This window comes from Nematolebias whitei, chromosome 4 (assembly GCF_014905685.2).
Source record: "Nematolebias whitei isolate Nwh7 chromosome 4, NemWhi1, whole genome shotgun sequence".
Classification (NCBI taxonomy): Eukaryota; Metazoa; Chordata; class Actinopteri; order Cyprinodontiformes; family Rivulidae; genus Nematolebias; species Nematolebias whitei.
The window spans coordinates 55,198,235-55,218,015 of record NC_056501.1 but is presented as its reverse complement, the minus strand read 5'-3'; the positions used below and the strand labels follow the sequence as shown (position 1 = coordinate 55,218,015).

Below are 19,781 nucleotides of genomic sequence, written 5' to 3'. Positions count from 1 at the left end.
TGGGTTTTTTTTGAATGTCCAGAGGACCAGATTTAACTTTTTTAGATTTTTCTACCTGGATTATTGAGCATGCATCAGGATGTTACACCTCAGAGTTTGGTTCTCAGCTGCGAGCGATGCCACATGAGCTTGGCTGAACTCCAGAGACGCCCTCAGTGCCTGGAACTCCTTGTGTAGAACCTCCACCAGGGCCAGCCGGGCATCTAAGCTGGTTAGCTTCTTGTCTATAGAACCCAGGACATCAGTGAAACTTTTCTCTGGAGAGGTGGATGTGCTGGTTGAGCTCTCTGAACGCGTGCGTTTAGGAGTTGGTGTGGCCATGGATGCGGTGTTTTTTTTTATCTCAGCAGCTCATCACCAGGTGCACCATGATGCCCTAGCTAACCATGCGCAACATAGCTAAAAAGCTAAAGGCATTGCTCACATGGCCTCTTCCCTCAGGGCCACGGGGGTCGCCGGTGCCCATGTCTGGCAATCACTGTGCGAGGGGCGGGGTACACCCTGGACGGGTCGCAAGTCCATCACAGTGACACATAGAGACAAACAACCATTCATATTAAGCTTTCATTTCAATATCAAAAAAAATTTGTTATCGTCAGAACGCTCTGAAATATCACAATATTATACATGAGCCATATCGCCCACCCCTACTACTGTGCAGCCTGCATGCCACACGTTGATGCTGGAGCACAGGATGCTCTCCACTGCACACCTGTAGAAGGAGGTGAGGACTGAGCTTCCCAGACCAGCTTGTCTCAGCTGTCTGAGGAAGTAGAGTCTCTGATGAGCTTTCTTGATTAGGCTGGTGGTGTTGTTGACTCAGCTGAGGTTGTCATTCATGTGTACACCCAAGTACTTGTAGCTGGAGACCACTTCCACTGCAGATCCTCCTATGTTCAAGGTGGTGGGCATGGGGAGTAGGTATGTTTGTTCCTTCTGTTGGAATAATTAGTAATTTCAGAGGGTTTATGTGCTCATTATTATTATTCTTTTTGGGATGCATGTTAGAAAGGTTGTGGGTTGTTTACAAGAAAGCTTTGACTTAAGGCCAGTCAGCAGTAAAACAGGGGTGACCATTTTAAGGTGTATGTGTCCCAAACCACTGAGGCTGCGGAGAAAAACATATTACACAAGAGTGAAAGTTCTAGAAGGAATGTGATCAAACAAGTGGCAGGATCATGGAGTGTAAAAACAGACGAGTAGCTGACCACAGGTAGAATGGTTTGATCAGGATGCAGAGAAGACCAATTCTCCACAGATCTGTGCTGTTCATATATTTTTGCTTGTTAAAAATAAACTTGTTAAAGTGTGAACGAGCTTGTGGTTCCTTCGAATTACCACCTGGGAGAGGACGTGTGAAGAAGAGTCACAATCCTCAACAATTTGGGCGGCTCGTCCGGGATTCGGAGGAAACGTGGCTGTTTGCCAGACCCATTTGGACCAGATTCGACGTGCTGTACTTCAACCCCTGGGTGGCCACCCCTTAAAAGGTAAGCAGAGCCTTTTTTATATAAATCTGCACCTAGGATTTTAGGGGGGTTGTTGTATAACGTAAGAATCGCTAAATTTAAAAATGTATGAACAAAATTAGGTGGAATAGCACTTTTTATATTAAAGTTGTGACTCGGGATGGTACCCCGCTTTTCATATTAAAGGTGTGGCGCGGGATGGTATCCTGCTTTTTATATTAAAGTTGTGACTTGGGATGGTACCCCACTTTTTGTATTAAAGTTGTAACGCAGGATGGTACCCTGCTTTTTATATGAAGATGGAACCCCGCTTTTTATATTAAAGTTGTAACGCAGGATGGTAACCTGATTTTTATATGAAAGTTGTGACGCGGGATGGTACCCCGCTTTTTATATTAATGTTGTGACGCAGGATGGTACTCTGCTTTTTATATTGAAGTTGTGGTGTGGGATGGTACCCCTTCTTTTTATATTAAAGTGAGGACACAGGATGGTACCCTGCTTTTTATATTAAAGTTGTGACGCAGGATGGTACCCTACTTTTTAAATTAAAGTTGTCATGCGGGATGGAACCCTGCTTTTTATATTAAAGTTGTGACGGGATGGAACCCCGCTTTTTATATTAAAGTTAGGACGCAGGATGGTACCCTGCTTTTTATATTGAAGTTGTGACGGATGGAACCCCGCTTTTTATATTAAAGTTGTAACGCAGGATGGTACCCTGCTTTTTATATTAAAGTTGTGACGCGGGATGGTACCCCGCTTTTTATATTAAAGTTGTGACGCAGGATGGTACCCTGCTTTTTATATTGAAGTTGTGCGATATGGTACTCTGTGTGATTCTAGTTGTATTTAAAAAAAAAAAAAAATATATATATATATATATATAGTGGTAAGTTGGTGCAGAAAACTGTTTAAAAGTGCGCAGTGTCGCCTGGTTTATTGCTGTGCTCATGAGAAGTATGCATTGTTCTGGTTTATGGCTGTGCTCATTGAAATCTGAGGTGTTGCTTTTTCAGAAAGCATTTAACAGTGGGGATATGTTACAATGTTGGTTGAATTATTGCTGTTTGTGGTTGAAATTGTGATTTATTGCTGTGAATGGGGTATAATTTGCATGTGATGTGAAACGGAATAGTTGAACCTTTGTATCAGTGGTTAAGAGTGCCCTTTGAAGACCCATTTTTATGGGACAGTTGTGTAACGTGTAGCTGCAAAATAATTGTGTGTGTGCATTGAGAAATCTATATATCAGGAAAATAAGTTGGGTGGTGAGAAACAGAAAATAGATTTTGAGATGGGAGAAGAAATTGATCTAGGAGTAAATGTAGGTGAAAATGATGGTGAGTGTCGTAGAGTAAAATAACAGATGGAAGTGGTATTATTGATATTGGCAGGAAAGACGCCAGAAAGAGAGGTTGATAAGGCATAGAGACAAATGCGGAAGTACATGGAAGAGTTGGTTTGGAAGCGGGCGAATGAGGAAGACAATGCGTGTTTGAGGACTATGTTAAAGGCTGGTTATGTAGAGGTAAAAAACAAAGTGACCAAGTTAGACGAAGAAATAAAAACAGCATTGTTGTGGGAGAAAACCAGACAGAAAAAGCAGAGAAAAGAATTAGTAGAGAAAAAGAGGGTGTTATTTGATGCTGTGCTATGTTGCAAGGGTGTGGAGCAGTCCTTAAAAATAAAGGAAGTAAAAACAGTAAAAGGGAACAAACCTCCACCCACTGGCCTATATCCGGTCCTATCAATAAAGGGGGGGGGGGGGGGGCTAGATGTAGACATAGCACATGCCCAGCACACACGAACAAGAACCACACACAACCCACACAACACCTCCCTGCCTGAAGCAGATTAGACATACATAAACACTTTGTGCAGAGACAACGCAGGGAGGAAGTGAGTAGCAACATTTCACTCACACTGGAAGCATTTAAAGACATTCACCCTCCCTGGGAACAAACACACACACACACGCACGAACATGCACAATCAAGCTGTGCTGAGATATGCAGACTTACACAGAACATGGAAAGAGATTATCAGATTTTGGCATAAGTTGGCAACATTACAATTAGTGTCCTCACCTATTTCTAAGAAGGGAAATTGAGGATGTGTTCATAATGGAAGATTTTACGATGTTCAGTAAGGTATAGGGAATTTTGGCTTTGATATTGGTTTCAGTGTTACTTTTTATGTAAATGAGAGTTTTTAAAATCCGTTGTGCAAACCAGGATGCAGGATGGCTCGGTTAAAGGTAGATGCTGACAGATATTCTAAAATAGAACTTTCTAACAGATAATTGATTTTGAAATTGATTTTTATTATTTGTTTTTTATTTTTTATCTTTCTTTCTTTCTCCTTTCAGCAGGTTTATCCTAGAGGGTTTTTGGATCAGGACAGTGACTCTGGCAATGGCCCACAGAAACACACACAGGTAGTCTCCATTTAGATCCAAAGTTAGATGTCATGATGTGTCCAGAGCAGACTCAAACAGCATTGTAGTTTTGCATCTAGAATCTCTGTTTTTGATCACCAAATAAAATATCACGTTTACAGGTTGACACAAAAACTAGGTCTGCTACCAAATGTGACTTTTATGAGAACACCTGACTGTGGCAACAGTAAAAGACTGTTGATGTGGAGCTTGTGACTGAAAGGCATCCTGTTCAGCTAAGCAACAAGCTGATGTGTCAAACTGAGCTATGTGAAACTTTGTCCAGATGAGGACCTGGTCTTAACCAACATCACATCCAGACAAGTCTTGCTGGATGAAGTGTGGTGCTGCACACAGATGAACTCTTGACAGTATATCTAGACAAAAGGAGGCTGGAAAGTAATGTAACAACGGTGGTCAAGCTGTCAAAAGTCACTAACGAAAACTGCAGCCTGGGTGAAGTGTCAGCTCCACATGTGGTCTGTGATGGTGAGGCAATAACCAGTTTTTCATGATCAGTGCTGCATTGGCTGTGACATGAATAAACCACTCACATAGACTCATTTTTCATATATATATATATATATATATATATATATATATATATATATAAAATAGCATGACACATAAATAACAGATCAGGCTGACATGATGCTTTTTAACAGAGCAGAGTAATACTGATGTGGGTTGCTGGATAACTTGCCGTTTCCAATTACTCTTAGATGACAAAATTATTTCAAACATAGAAATTTTGATATCTCATATCCTTAGATAAAAATGAATAATGCGGCTCCCCAGAGCCAAAATATTTACTTTTTTCATTCATTTAACCTTTGTTTCTACAGGTTAGTCTCACTGAGTCACAAGGACTCATTTACAAGAGAGACCTGTACCGGAAACTTGATTTGGATTGAATTTGCTAATGTTTTCTAAAGTAAATGTGTGTTTTCTTTTGCCTTTGAAGGAGCTCATCTAGTGGGTCTAGTTTGCGACAAGGGATGAAATGGTCAAGAATTGGTTTTGGATTCTTAATAGGCCAGACAGGAGTAGAATAAAAGAACAGTTTTTGTTAACTTGGCTGCTGGTTGCTGGGACTCAGAATCCAGGTGGGAGTCCAGAATTAAAGACGGGTAAAATCAGTGCTCCTAATAACCAAAATATTTCTCTTTCTTCCTTTGGAATATGTACAGCAGTCCTTCTCAAATAGTGGGGCGTGCCCCCCTGGGGGGGCCCGGAGCAATGCCGGGGGGTGGGGGGGGGGCATGTGACCCCGAGGAACATTTTGCGGCAGGGAGTAGGTTTTTTTTTTCTTCTTTTTTTGCATCATTCTCATTTTGTCAGGGTGCGTTCGGAAACTGTTTGCTAAAATCCGGCAACTCTCAGTCTTAATAATAATTAAGTTATGAACAAATATGACTGTCTTGTTGTTTGGGGAGCCATGCTTAAACTGTGTCGCGTCTCTCTGCTGCTGAGCAGCTGGTAACGCTCGTCACCCGCAGCATGCGTTACCTGCCCCTCTTCCTCTTTCATTTAACATTTTTTTTGTTTGTTTTTTAGTTTGTCAAAGCACAATTCTGATGTTGTTTTAAATACAGTAGTAATGTTTAATAAATGTTAGGACTCTATTCTTTGCTAACAAGTCCTCCGCTCTGGACGCATTTCACCCACATCACACATGCAACAAAGTATAAACTCAAAGCGAGAGCGACACCTGCCCCCTCTTTCACATTGACATTTTTTAGTTTTATCGATTGTCAAAGTACAAGTTTGATGTTTTTTTTATTTGTTAGAAAAACAGATGTTTAACAAATGTTAGGACTATATTCTTTGCTAACAAAATATATTTTATGTCATTAAACAACTTGTCAGGTTCTTCTCTTGCGAGCGCGTTCCCCTGGACCCACACACACTCACACACACAAACACACACACCTGCCACCTCGCTCTTGCGCTCTTTGCGACTTCTCTGCTGCACTGAAGACCAGTCCAGGTCCAGCTAAACATTGAGCTGGAGCTGAGAGCTGCAGTATCATGTTTCAAACTCTGCTTCAAAAATCTGTGCACTGCAAAACATGCTCATTGTAGCCATTAAACCTGACTTCCTCATTTTGATTAAAAAAAAAACAAACAAAAAAAACCCCAGCACAAATTGTTTTATTCATTTTTGTTTGGAAGGTCAAAGTGTTTTATTTAACACTCCTGACTTAAAATGTTGCTGATCAATTTGAATTTATTATTATTGATTGATTTTATTTAATTTGATTTTTCGTTATCAAATGGTCAAAATGCTTACAGTTTAAATCAGGATAGATTTTTTTTTATTTCAGGCAAATTGATACACTTTAAGCCTTTTCTGTTACAGACTATAAAACAATGTTAATAATCTTTGTTGTAAGTTGATCTATATTTCTATCTTTTTTTAATTTAATGTTAATAAGGATTCATTGGTATGCAGAAGTGTACTTATAACAATTTTCTAGACAAATTATACTATTTACAGTCACGGCGGAGAGTTGGGGGGGGGGGGCGTGAAATGTTTACTTCTTCCTAGGGGGGGGCTTAACAGAAAATAACTGAGAAGCACTGATGTACAGGAAGGTTCCAGAGGCTTCGCAGGTCCAAGGTGGATGCCCCTAGACCCAGCAGAACCAAAACACAGACCTTGAAGTGGATTTGGTCAAAGGTCAATGAAAACTGTGGTGGATCTGTGTTCTTAAATGCATTTGATTTGACTTGACTTGACTTAAAGAGATTAATTGGGCAAATAAAGGTTCCATGTGTAGAATATTTTAACCACATTTTTTACTAATAATGGACAGGGTTAATAGACATGTACTGTGAACTTTTCCCTTGTTTTTGTTTTACCTAAACAGATCTCCGGAGGAGCAACAGAGCTGAATAAACTGATTTTGACTTCCTCTCATTTTTCCAGCTCCATTTATGTTTAATGATATATTGTATTGTTTTGAGGACAGGATAATCAATGAAAATATATTTTCTGCGCATGCGTTTACTAATGTTTTTTCCCACAGACTGGATGAGGTAAATCGAGTAAGATTTATCATAACTAAAATTAACATCAGTAATGCCCAAAATTCACCACAATCTTTGCAATCCTAACTATTCTGATTATTTGTTTTCACTGAATGTTGTAATCACACATTGCTGTTTTCTTGTGAAACATAACTTTGCTTCTTCTAGGTGGGTCCAACCAAGGGATTCTGGTGATGAAGAAGAAAATTGAATGCAAATGTTTCAGGAGTTGGAGGTACAGGTGACCCTGTTTGAAGGGTCTAGCCTTTTTTTGTGTGTTTCATGTTGGTACACGTGAAAAAAGGGGGAATTTAAGTAGGAATTAAATCTTATTTAGGCTTACTGTTCTACTATACACAATAACAATGTAGTGGCAATATTGAAATATGTTATAGAATTTTCTTCCTCTAGGACAACAGGATGTTGGTAGATTTTTGTAGAGATAGAAAAGTACAGTCACCTGCCTTAGAGGGCTGAAATTGGACTGATGAGTTTGGAATGTAGTTATTTTCCTATGATAGTCTATTGTTACGAAGTTTACACAGACATCATTACGATAGAAAAGACTGATTAAAACATTACAAGCACCAAACAGGAACTAAACACTGGGAACATCACATGACCTATAGAGAACCACACTGTTGCCCAGCTAGGATAGAAGTAAACAGGAAAATTAGAGAAGATCTGAAGACAGACCCCTAGACAACGAAGCAGAAGACGTTTGCAGATTTTGTATTACAGGTGGTGAGTAAAGGAAGGCAGTTTCCAGGACTAGCGACCGCTCTGACCCTGGGAGAAGAAACAGAATACAGAAGGAGAGAGAAGAATCTGGGAGGCCCCCTACAGCAGAGTGGGTCTTGTTGAAGGTCGTCAAAAGGACATGGAAGGAGCTGAGGTGGACAGGCCCTTACAAGGCTGACGGAGGGGACGGACACCCAGACCAGCAAAAGGGGACTCAGTTGAACCTCCCCTTCGGGAAGGGAGACCTCCTCTGCCAGAGTCGTAGTATGGCTCAAAGGTCTGGCCATCGCGCAACCTATCTGGTTGAGGAAGAAGGTCCTCAGACCAAGGGGTGGGTAACCTCCCTCAGCCGAAAAACTGAGGCAAGGTGACAAGACCTGGGCCAGGACGAGAAGAGGGGAAGAAGACTTTGCGAAGGCAAAAGCTAAAGAAAAGAAGATTTTGCGCGTAAACGTGGTCAAAAGCTCGAATAGCTGTTGACCTGAAGAAGGAAGATTCTGTGTAATAAAAATTGTTCAATAAACCAAAGACTGTATTTCTGAATAAGCTCAAGAAAATATTTTGCGCGTAAAAGTTATCAAAAGCTCAAATAGCTGTTGACCTGAAGAAGGAAGATTCTGCATAATAAAAATTGTTCAATAAACCAAAGGCTGTATCTCTGAATAAGGTTGTTTTTCATTTAACTGTTTAGCAAAATAAGATTGTTTTTTCTTAAAACTGTTTAACAGAAAGAGACTGTTTGCAGGCAACAATGATGATTATACCCAACTATATGAGAATTGGAGACTTTTGGGAACATTGGAGATTATTGCTTGTTTTTGACAACTGTGATTTTCTTGTATGAACAGTATGGTGCGTTTCAGGACAATGCAAACTCCACTCAGCCACTCACCAGCTCAGTAGCACCTCTTGCTCCTAAAAGGCATTTTGAACACACAATCTGTCACATGGACCGAACAGCACACCCAGGTGAGAGATGTGGACATAGTTTAGCGCGCTATAGCACAAATAAAAAATTTAACCTGCATGCAAGCAGTCCAACATACATAATGCAATTGGAATACCGCGTGGGGTACCAAATGGGTATAAACTAGTGGATCAGGTGGTGGCGGGATTTGAGACCATCCCTATTTGGTCAGCGATATTCCCAGTACTGCCCAACAAAATTGTGGATCGAATTAATTACATTCATTGCGATGTACTCAGATTAACTAATTTGACTGGTGACGCTGTAGAAGGACTGGCTGAACAACTAGCTCCAACTTCACTTATGGCAGTACAGAACCGAAAGGCTCTGGACATAATCTTTGCTGAAAAAAGGGGGCACATGTGCTATGTTAGGCAAACAATGTTGCACTTTAATTCCAAATGATACTTTGTCTGATGGGTCATTAACTCGCACGCTTGAGGGTTTTAAAACCCTGTCCAGAACGATGCACCAGCGCTCTGGCCTGGAGAACCCCCGGATGAGTGGCTGACTGGAATCTTTGGTAAAAGGAAAACTGCTGTTTTTTCTGTGTTTATCTCAATTGTAACTTTTCTAGGTATTGTGCTAACCTGTCGATGTTGTATTCCTTGTGCAAGAGCCTTATGTAACCACCTGATTACTGCAGCTATAGAGAAAACTGATTTTGCCCATAGGATGATGCCTTTGCTAGATGGAGAGAACATTGATGATGAGGAGTTAGAAGCAATGCTTTAGATACTGGTGAAGGATGCTGCGTGCGCTAGTAAAGTCACTGTCATAGGGGCATGAGGTGGTGCCGATGTTTTCCCACCCCAATGAACTGTTTGCCCCGGGAGGTTTTTCCATCGGCGTGCAGGCAGCATCTTAGGTAAAAACAATGACAGACGAAAGTTTGACACCCATGTTATGAAAATTTGCTTGCTGTTTTGATCTAATGCTTCTGTCGTAATGTATATCATCATGGTGTTGAATGATCTCTTTTTCTAAGAGATCAAAAGGGGGATTTGTAGGAATAATAAACCTTTTTCACGACAACCAGAAGTAGCGTCTCTTGGTGCTGGGTCACTTCCTGTTATTGCGAGTCTATGCAAATGCCAGCCTTTTCTTTCGCTGATGTGGAGGAAATCGCAGCGGCGAATTCTTGAACCATTAAACTTGAGAAAGGATAAAAGTTCTTTTGTGAAGAATATATCCACATCTATCAAGGTAAGAAAAGACGTAGCTTAGCGAGCTAACCGTTACCTACAACATATGAAGTACATAAACATCATAATAAAGCCTAATTTAGTGTGCTAAATTATTTGGAATAGTTGAGACAGACGTGGTATAAACTTTTAAATGATATTTTAACATTCTGATATGTGTTTGCCATTACAGTTTGTGAAAGAAAACGTACTAGATGTTCGTTATAAGATTCTTTATGTTCAAATCGTGCTTTACTTCTGCATAACTACAGGTCAAATATTGTCAAGGGACAAGAAGTCAGAGCTAGATGCTTTATTTATGACAGCTGAAGAACTTTGACGTACGATGGACAACTTCTATACTACTGAGAGCTTGCAGTAACATCTCCCTGTTCACCGGTTACTGTTTGTGGTAGCAGCATAGTCTGTTTTGTTCTGCTGCTGTTTCAGCTCATCTTCAAACTATAATGTATTACTTGTTTAAAGCTAAATATGTTGTAACAAGTATTATATGTATGTGCTAAAAACAGTTATCTGTTTTAGATCTCACTGGGTGACAGCAGGAGAAAAACCACCAGCTGGAGTCCCAACCACTTATCGCACGTCATAAGTTTGGACCTGGTACCATCCAGATTTGGGCCTGTGCCACAGGGCTCACAGATGTCTTACCATTGCCCTCCTGAGAAGTCCTGCGTAGCATCATTCTGGACCACATGGCTCCACACTTCCCTGCTCTTCCTCTGAAGCTGCAGTCTTCCCAACATGTGTTTTGTGTCCACACTTCACGCATCTTCAGTCTCTACAAGTGTCATTGGAAATGTCTTCTCAGAGGCCAGAACCAGGGAGCAGTCCAGATGTTCTTCAGGGGTACAGCTTCTACAACCAAGGCTTACTGCTGTTTCCGTGTTGCAGAAGAAGTGTGGAGGAGGAGTCTTCCGACATGTTTTACTTCAACACCTTCATCGATGTGTTTATATCAATGCAGTAAGAATCATAAAATGTACAAATCACACTTTTGTTTCTTCATATTTTTAATATTCAGTCTCAAGCTGTGTGAATCACTGTAAATACTGTAAATAGTTGTTACTAATGAAAAATACATAAATGTGCCAATTTTTAAAAAATAAAATTGCATAATTTGGGAAAAATATAATCCACTATCAATTTATAGTGTAGTTATAAAATGTTAAATAGTTGAGGGCTTTTTTTTTTACTAGATATTGTAAATTACACTTGTTTTCCTTTCAATACAACTGAATCAATCCACAAATTAAATTAAAAAAAAACAGTACAGTATGCTGTTCAAGTGTGTTTTAATTGTGTTTTAAATGTTTAAAATAATTCAAAACCTTTAAATAACTAATTACATAACACTAGAACAATATGTAACAAGCTTGGGTATGGATGTTATTTTTATTTTATAAACGTATTGCAACACGACCTTAGGACTTTCATCCAAGGACATAATTTATACACAGAAAAGGCACTTGGGTTTGTCTACAAGTAAGCAGGAGACTGTGTTCCAAGATACAATATAAATTTTATTAACACCAAGTTAAAAACCTATTCTAATGGAGGCAATAATGATTCTTAAAATAAATATTCAGCCAAGGCTGTGGCTTTCCAGTGGTTAGTCAGCTACAAGACACAAGGATGGTTCAAGGTAACACAAGAGCAGAAATTCACCCACAAGCTGTGATGCACGAGACACACGTGGAACGAAACCTACACAAGACTGGACTGGCACCTTCAACCTGGAATATAAATATGAAATTAAGTAAACAAAAATAAATATGAATAATATTTAAGAATTACAAAACAAACAAACATGGGCCTCACATTCATATATAAAAATAGTTGAAATTGGCCCCAGCCTTTAGTTCAGCCAGCCAATCTTCTCTCAGGTAAGACACTGCCTAATTATGGTGACTCAAGCAGGCTGTGAGAGTCCACCAATGCAGGACTGAGCAGAATGAGGACAGCTGGGAGTGCACCTGTAAAACCACAAAATAAAATACGGTTAGCAAGATTGTTTCAATTATTGAGCTTATTGACATTATTATTATTATTGATGACATTATTTCCGTGAAGATCAATACATTTTGAGTCGGTGCATGTAACTTGATCTCTCCATGACTTGCATGACAAGTTTATAATGTTCCATCTTAATTTGATATTTACCTGTGGGTGGATGTGCCACCAGGTGAAGTGAGTTTCACGTGGACTCCAATAGCAGCTTCAGCCTGGCTAGCTTTCTGTGAGAGGACAAGCTGCTGTTTCTGAGCCCTCTAAAAGCAGACTCTTTCTTAGCTGGTGCTGTGAAATTATTCCAGGTGAAGAGAGAAGGAACAACTCAACTTTAAAGCAGCTGGTGGTGGATTTGTGGACAAAATCCTCCCGAGTGAAATGCAGACTACAGGTCCTTCTAAAAAAATTAGCATATTGTGATAAAGGTCATTATTTTCCATAATGTAATGATAAAAATGAAACTTTCATATATTTCAGATTCAAAAATGAAACTTTCATATATTTCAGATTCATTGCACACCAACTGAAATATTTCAGGTCTTTAATTGTTTTAATACTGATGATTATGGCATACAGCTCATGAAAACCCAAAATGCCTGTCCTAAAAAATTAGCATATTTCATCCCACCAACGAAAGACAAGTGTTTTTAATACAAAAAACGCCAACCTTCAAATAATCACGTTCAGTTATGCACTCAATACTTGGTCGGGAATCCTTTTGCATGAATGACTGCTTCAATGTGGCGTGGCATGGAGGCAATCAGCCTGTGGCACTGCTGAGGTGTTATGGAGGCCCAGGATGCTTCGATAGCGGCCTTAAGCTCATCCAGAGTGTTGGGTCTTGCGTCTCTCAACTTTCTCTTCACAATATCCCACAGGTTCTCTATGGGGTTCAGGTCAGGAGAGTTGGCAGGCCAGTTGTGCACAGTAATACCATGGTCAGTAACCCATTTACCAGTGGTTTTGGCACTGTGAGCAGGTGCCAGGTCGTGCTGAAAAATAAAATCTTCATCTCCATAAAGCTTTTCAGCAGATGGAAGCATGAAGTGCTCCAAAATCTCCTGATAGCTAGCTGCATTGACCCTGCCCTTGATAAAACACAGTGGACCAACACCAGCAGCTGACATGGCACCCCAGACCATCACTGACTGTGGGTGCTTCACACTGGACTTCTGGCATTTTGGCATTTTCTTCTCCCCAGTCTTCCTCCAGACTCTGGCACCTTGATTTCCGAATGACATGCAAAATTTGCTTTCATATGAAAAAAGTACTTTGGACCACTGAGCAACAGTCCAGTGCTGCTTCTCTGTAGCCCAGGTTAGGCGCTTCTGCCACTGTTTCTGGTTCAAAAGTGGCTTGACCTGGGGAATGCGGCACCTGTAGCCCATTTCCTGCACACGCCTGTGCACGGTGGCTCTGGATGTTTCTACTCCAGACTCAGTCCACTGCTTCCGCAGGTCCCCCAAGGTCTGGAATCGGCCCTTCTCCACAATCCTCCTCAGGGTCCGGTCACCTCTTCTCGTTGTGCAGCGTTTTCTGCCACACTTTTCCCTTCCCACAGACTTCCCACCGAGGTGCCTTGATAAAGCACTCTGGGAACAGCCTATTCATTCAGCAATTTCTTTCTGTGTCTTACCCTCTTGCTTGAGGGTGTCAATGATGGCCTTCTGGACAGCAGTCAGGTCAGCAGTCTTACCCATGATTGCGGTTTTGAGTAATGAACAAGGCTGGGAGTTTTTAAAAGCCTCAGGAATCTTTTGCAGGTGTTTAGAGTTACGTCGTTGATTCAGATGGTTAGGTTAATAGCTTGTTTAGAGAACCTTTTCATGATATGCTAATTTTTTGGGACAGGCATTTTGGGTTTTCATGAGCTGTATGCCATAATCATCAGTATTAAAACAATTAAAGACCTGAAATATTTCAGTTGGTGTGCAATGAATCTGAAATATATGAAAGTTTCATTTTTATAATTACATTATTGAAAATAATGACCTTTATCACAATATGCAATTTTTTTAGAAGTACCTGTACATACAAGTGCTCCCTGGCTTTATGCAGAAGTCGGGACCATGATCTCTTCTGATCGCATGGATCCACTGCCTTTTTTGGTACGGGTACGTCGTGGAAAGCATGGTAGGTATAGTTGTTTTCTTGCCCCACAAGAACAGCCAGGAACTGAACAAAAGCAACCGCACCGAGACTGAGCCATTTTCCTCACTGTCTAATGCTAACGCTATAGCCACCGGAAGTTGTTGAACACCACATCCGCTTTAAAACGCGGAAGCGTGAAAAAGGTCTATTAGTAATTTCAGAAGGTCTATGTGCTCATTATTATTATTCTTATTGGGATGTATGTTATAAAGGTTGTGGGTTGTTTACAAGAAAGCTTTGAGTTAAGGCCAGTCAGCAGTAAAACAGGGGTGACCAGTTTAAGGTGTACGTGTCCCAAACCACTGAGGCTGCGGAGGAAAACATATTACGCAAGAGTGGAAGTTCTAGAAGGAATGTGATCAAACAGGTGGCAGGACCATGGAGTGTAAAAACAGACGAGCAGCTGACCACAGGTAGAATGGTTTGATCAGGAAGCGGAGCTGACCAATTATCCATAGATTTGTGCTTTTGTTCATATATTTTTGCTTGTTAAAAATAAACTTAAAGTGTGAACGAGCCCGTGGTTCCTTCGAATTTACCACCCGGGAGAGAACGTGTGAAGAAGAGTCACAATCCTCAACTCTTCCTTCTGAAATCCACCATCTTCTTTGTCTTCTTCACATTGATATGAGAGTTATTCTTCCTTAAGAACTCTCCAGGTGTTCCACCTCCTGCCTGTAGCTGGACTCATTGTTTGTGATACATCCCACCACCACTACATTATCTTCAAACTTTACAATATGACAGTCTGGATGGGTAGGTGCACAGTCATATGTGAGCAGAGTGAACAGGAGGGGCCTCAACACACAGCCCTGAGGGGAGCCAGTGCTGAGGGTTATGGTGGAGGAGAAGTCTGGGGTAGTGGGTTAAAGGTTGCAGATGCCAACATAATAAATAAACTCATTTGTAGGACCAGAGATGATGTGGGTGTGGAGATGGTCTCATTGAATGTGGTGGGGGAAAAGAGGATGCTGTCAAAGCTTAAGACCATCTTGAACACCTTACACAAGCTTTGTGGGATCCTGGACAAATGTTGGAGATCCTTCAACCAGAGACTACTGCAGCTCAGATGTTCCACTGAGAGAGACAGGAAATCACTCCTGCCAGTGAGAATCAATTGTTCAATGCCTACCTCAACATTTCAGATACTCAGAATAAATAACCCTCTGGTGCACAGTGTGAAAAGTTTTGAAATTCCTTTATCTTTTTTATTTCTTTTAACTTGATAATTTGTCTGGTTTTCATGTTTTCATTTGCTTTGTTTTTATTGTCTATTTCATGGTTTTCTTCTGTATATTTGTGGAGTGGATGCAATAGTGTTGAATTTCCCTAATAAAGTATTTCTATCACTAATCAGTTATTGAAATAACATGATCAATAAATGGTAAATGGACTGTACTTATATAGCACCTTTCTATCTTATTGAGATACTCAAAGCGCTTTACACTACAATCTGTGTCCTTATTTACCCATTCATACAGCACTCTTATTATATCTCTACAAAGCTAATTGAACAAATCATTCTAAAGAGGCTAATCAGAGCTTTATCGCATTCATACGCTGATGGGACACACATCGGAGGTAGTGAGGGGTTCAGTGTCTTGCCCAGGGACACTTCGGCATGTGACCGCTGGTGGATTCGAACCCCCAACTCTTGCATTGGAGGACGACTGCTCTAACCACTCAGCCACAGCCGCCCTGATCATTGACTGTCAGGCGGCTGCAGTCAAAAGATTTTCTGCTCTAACAGCAGTTACAATAAATGGCAGAGAACGGATTGGTTTTGGGCTACTCACCCTTATCCAGCATGTAGGAAAAAACCAACAACATCCTCGGTCCAAAGGAACGTGGCTGTATTCATCAGTTTGGATGTAATTATGAACATGTAGACACTGCATGCATGATGCATGCAGCTGAGCCCAGGGTTGCCAGATAAGGTTGTTTTACACACTTTACGTTTGGGTCAAAATGCAGTAATTTTAAAGCAACAGTGCAGTATAGCTCATCTTTTCTTATCTGGCAACCCTACCTGGTTTGGAAACTACAGTGTTTCCATATAAACTGGCTCCTTTTTTTTTTGTTGTTGTTAATTTGCCCCGCCAAACATTGAAAAACACGATTGTTTCCAATAGTGGTTCTCATGTAAACCAAGCCTTAAACTGTGTGTAAAACTCAGAACTTTGTCTTTATTTGTCTGTTTCCTTCTGTGAAAGTGCAGTAAGCACATTGGGCTCTGATTGCTGACTTGAAGCATTCTGTCACTCCAACAGATTTCTGTTCCATGTTTCCGGAAGCACCATCCTCTGATATGGTGATTGTCACAGTGACCCAAAAGACCAAAAATGATATGACATCATGGAGTGCTGATGTGGATCAGGAAAGAGATCAGATGCTTGACAAGGTAAACCGCTTCTTAGTACAATAAACAGAAACCATTTTTCTCACTGTCTGACATTAAATCAGACAAAATTCTTCCTTTTTTAGGTCTGTTAGAATTCCCAAAATTATTTCTGTTTGTCCATCAGTTTAATACAGAGATCCTTTTATCACTTTTGTGATAAAATTTATTTGTACTAATAAGTACAAATCTGTTATTAGTGGAAAAAACTACTTGTTACTATTAAAACTACTTGTACATGTCCAGAGCACATTGTTTGAACATTATTTTAATGTATAACTATAAATTTAAAGGCTTATACAAACTTGACCATGATCCTGTTGCAGTTTGTTCATGGAGCCAAGGAGATCTGTTTGACTCTGCAGCAGGAAGGATTCTGGGCAGATTTCATCGATCCAGCTTCTGGCCTGGCAGTAAGATTCTCTGATATCCATCCTCCCTTGCCCGGGGATCTTTAAACAATCCAGACCAGGGGTGGGTAACGTTTTTTTCCCAGAGGTCCAAGTTAAAGCAATCAAAGGACCACATGGAAATTTTGAAAATGAATTTCCTTTGACAGATCATCCAGAAAACTTTTTTTTCAGGCTTTCACTTGTAGCAAAGTTAGCATGCTTGATAAATTCTAGTTTTTATTCTGCCGAAAAGTATTTATCTTCTTCTTTTGGCTGCTCCCTTCTTCAGAGGTCACCACAGTGAACTAGCTCACATGAAGACTTGATTGTTTTTACGCTGGATGTCCTTCCTGACACAACCACAGACCACTGAGCTACTGCAGCCCTCTGTGTGGAGCAGAGAGCTGCTATCTAAGGCACCCAGGGGAGCAGCTGGTGGGGGTAACGGGCCTTGCTCAGGGGCCCAGACTGGGGCAAATGAGGGTGGGGACGGGTGTGGGTGCTTCACCTTTCCCACCCACATTTTGATGTTGGTCCAGGGAGTTAAATCGGCGATCTTCCGATCACAGGCTTGCATTCTGTAGCCAATGCGCCACCACCACCCCATTCTGCCATAAAGTATAGTTTTCTCAAATGATTGGGGTAAAGTACTAATACTTTTGTCAGTTTCAAGGTTTTTTGTGACCTTTGTGGGTTTTTATAGTAAAATTGTGTATTCAAAAATATTTTACCCCAAAAACAGAAAACGAGCTGTTGATCGTGTACATTCTGGTGTCGACAAGTATAAAATGGACTGTTAATGGATGGACTGTACTTATACAGCTCCTTTCTATCATATCAAGATACTCAAATATCTGTACACTACAATCTGTGCCTCGGTTACCCATTCATACAGCACTCTACCAGATCTCTACAAAGAAGAATCAAGAGTTTTATCACATTCATACACTGATGGGACACACATCGGAGGCAATGAAGGGTTCAGTGTCTTGCCCAGGGACACTTCAGCATGTGACTGCTGGTGGAATCAAACCCCCAACTCTTGCATTGGAGAACGACTGCACTAACCACTCAGCCACTGCTGCCTCAAATTTTTAACATTTTTAAATGTCTTAAAACCAGTAAATAGTTTCAGTTTCTTTAATATTGTGACGTTTGTGTTTCCCTCCCCAGTTTTTTGGTGCGTACACCAGCAACACGCTGTTTGAGACTGATGACAGGTACCGTCACTTGGGCTTCCAGATCGAGGACCTGGGCTGCTGCAGAGTGATCCGACACTCTCTGTGGGGAACTCAGATTTTTGTGGGGACAATATGTACCAACGCCCCACCAACCACCCTGACCATAAAAAATCTGCAACACAACTGAACATCCAGACCGGCTGTTGTGTAACAAAGCTAGATTAGTGTTTGGAGTGTCATAGATTAGCAGTCTGAACCACACCAAACAGATTAAACACTACACTTACATGGCAGACATCAAGGTTTCCACATTAAATCTGTATCACAGTTTAAATCTTTGGTGTTTTATACCTTCATTATTTGTAATTAAAGAAGGAATGCTTTAACGCCACAGTACATAAATTAATTGAATGCATTTTTCATCAAATATCATAAAAGCAAAACAACAACTTTCATCAACAATAAGTTGATTAAATTACACAGAACTGTTTATTTGTTTTTAATAAATTTAAAACAAACGAGCAATTATCACATCCATCCATCCTTCCATTATCTTTACCCGCTTATTCCATTTTGGGTCACGGGGGTCGCTGGTGCCCATGTCCAGCAATCACTGTGCGAGGGGCGAGGTACACCCTGGACAGGTTGCAAGTCCATCACAGGGCCACATAGAGTCAAACGAGACAAACAACCATTCACTCTCCCACTCACACCTAGGGACAATTTAGAGTTACCGATTAGCCTAACATGCATGTTTTTGGTCTGTGGGAGGAAACTGGAGTACCCAGAGAAAACCCACGCATGCACGGAGAGAACATGCAAACTCCACCCAGAAGGCCCCTGGACCGGGGTTTGAACCAAGGACCTGCTCGCTGAGAGGCAGCAGCTCTACCATTTGCGCCACCGTGCTGCCCGCAATTATCACGTTCAGATTAACTAGAGTTTAGATAATGTTACTTTTTTAAATCTACAATCGCTGGCAAAAGTTATGGAATTACAATTCTTGGAAGATGTTTCATTTTGTATTAAATATATCACAGCCATACTGCAATGTTTTCTTTCTTTTTTTTCAACCTTTTGGCAAAAAAAAAAAAAAAAAAACTCGAGAAATATATTTTCCTGTGAAATGCAGTGTGAATGCTTATTGAATGATTTCTACTGAAAGTTACTGAAGAAGCTGAAAAGGTTTCATTGCTGAACTGTTAATGGGAGCTGAATTTTAAGAACTGACATTTGCTGAAAGCACAAAAACAGCTGAAATGTGTAGGAAAAGTTGAAAATGGCAGAGGCTGAATATACAAAATTCTCTGAAACTAGCAAAGAAATACTGGAACTGAGCAGGGAAAACAGCTTTAAAATGGTAGACCAATCGTTAGCATGATTAACTCTGTCACTTACAATGTTTCCAAATATCTGGCGTCTGTACTCATCCCTTTAGTTGGCAGCTCAGAGCACCACATACAGAACACCATGGACTTTGTGGATAAGGTGAGGGATGTCATCATGGAGACTGATGAAACAATGGTCTCTTTTGATGTCACATCTCTCTACGTGCATTCCTGTTGATGATACAGTAGAGTTGGTCAGTTTAAAATTAAAATCAGACACCACTCTGAGCAGTAGGACCATGCTTTCCACAGAACAACTGTGTCAACTCTTGAAACTGTGCCTGTAGTCAACCTACTTCACATATGGGGAGCAATATTATAGGCCGAAACATGGGTGTGCTATGGGGTCTCCAGTTTCTCCTATTGTTGCCAACCTGTACATGGAGGAGGTAGAAAAGAGAGCCTTGAC

The 19,781-nt window shown here is 40.7% G+C and overlaps 1 protein-coding gene across 1 annotated transcript in view; it reads left to right on the top strand.

Moving 5' to 3' along the window:
* Positions 1-18,501, top strand: part of mmadhcb (metabolism of cobalamin associated Db) — a gene marked incomplete in the record, with an annotated part of 166,578 nt that extends 148,077 nt beyond the window's left edge. Inside the window, 3 exon segments of the mRNA XM_037675451.1 lie at positions 16,284-16,414; positions 16,738-16,824; positions 17,977-18,501. Coding sequence (XP_037531379.1) covers positions 16,284-16,414; positions 16,738-16,824; positions 17,977-18,171 — 413 coding nt within the window.
* Between the last annotated feature and the right edge of the window lie 1,280 nt (positions 18,502-19,781).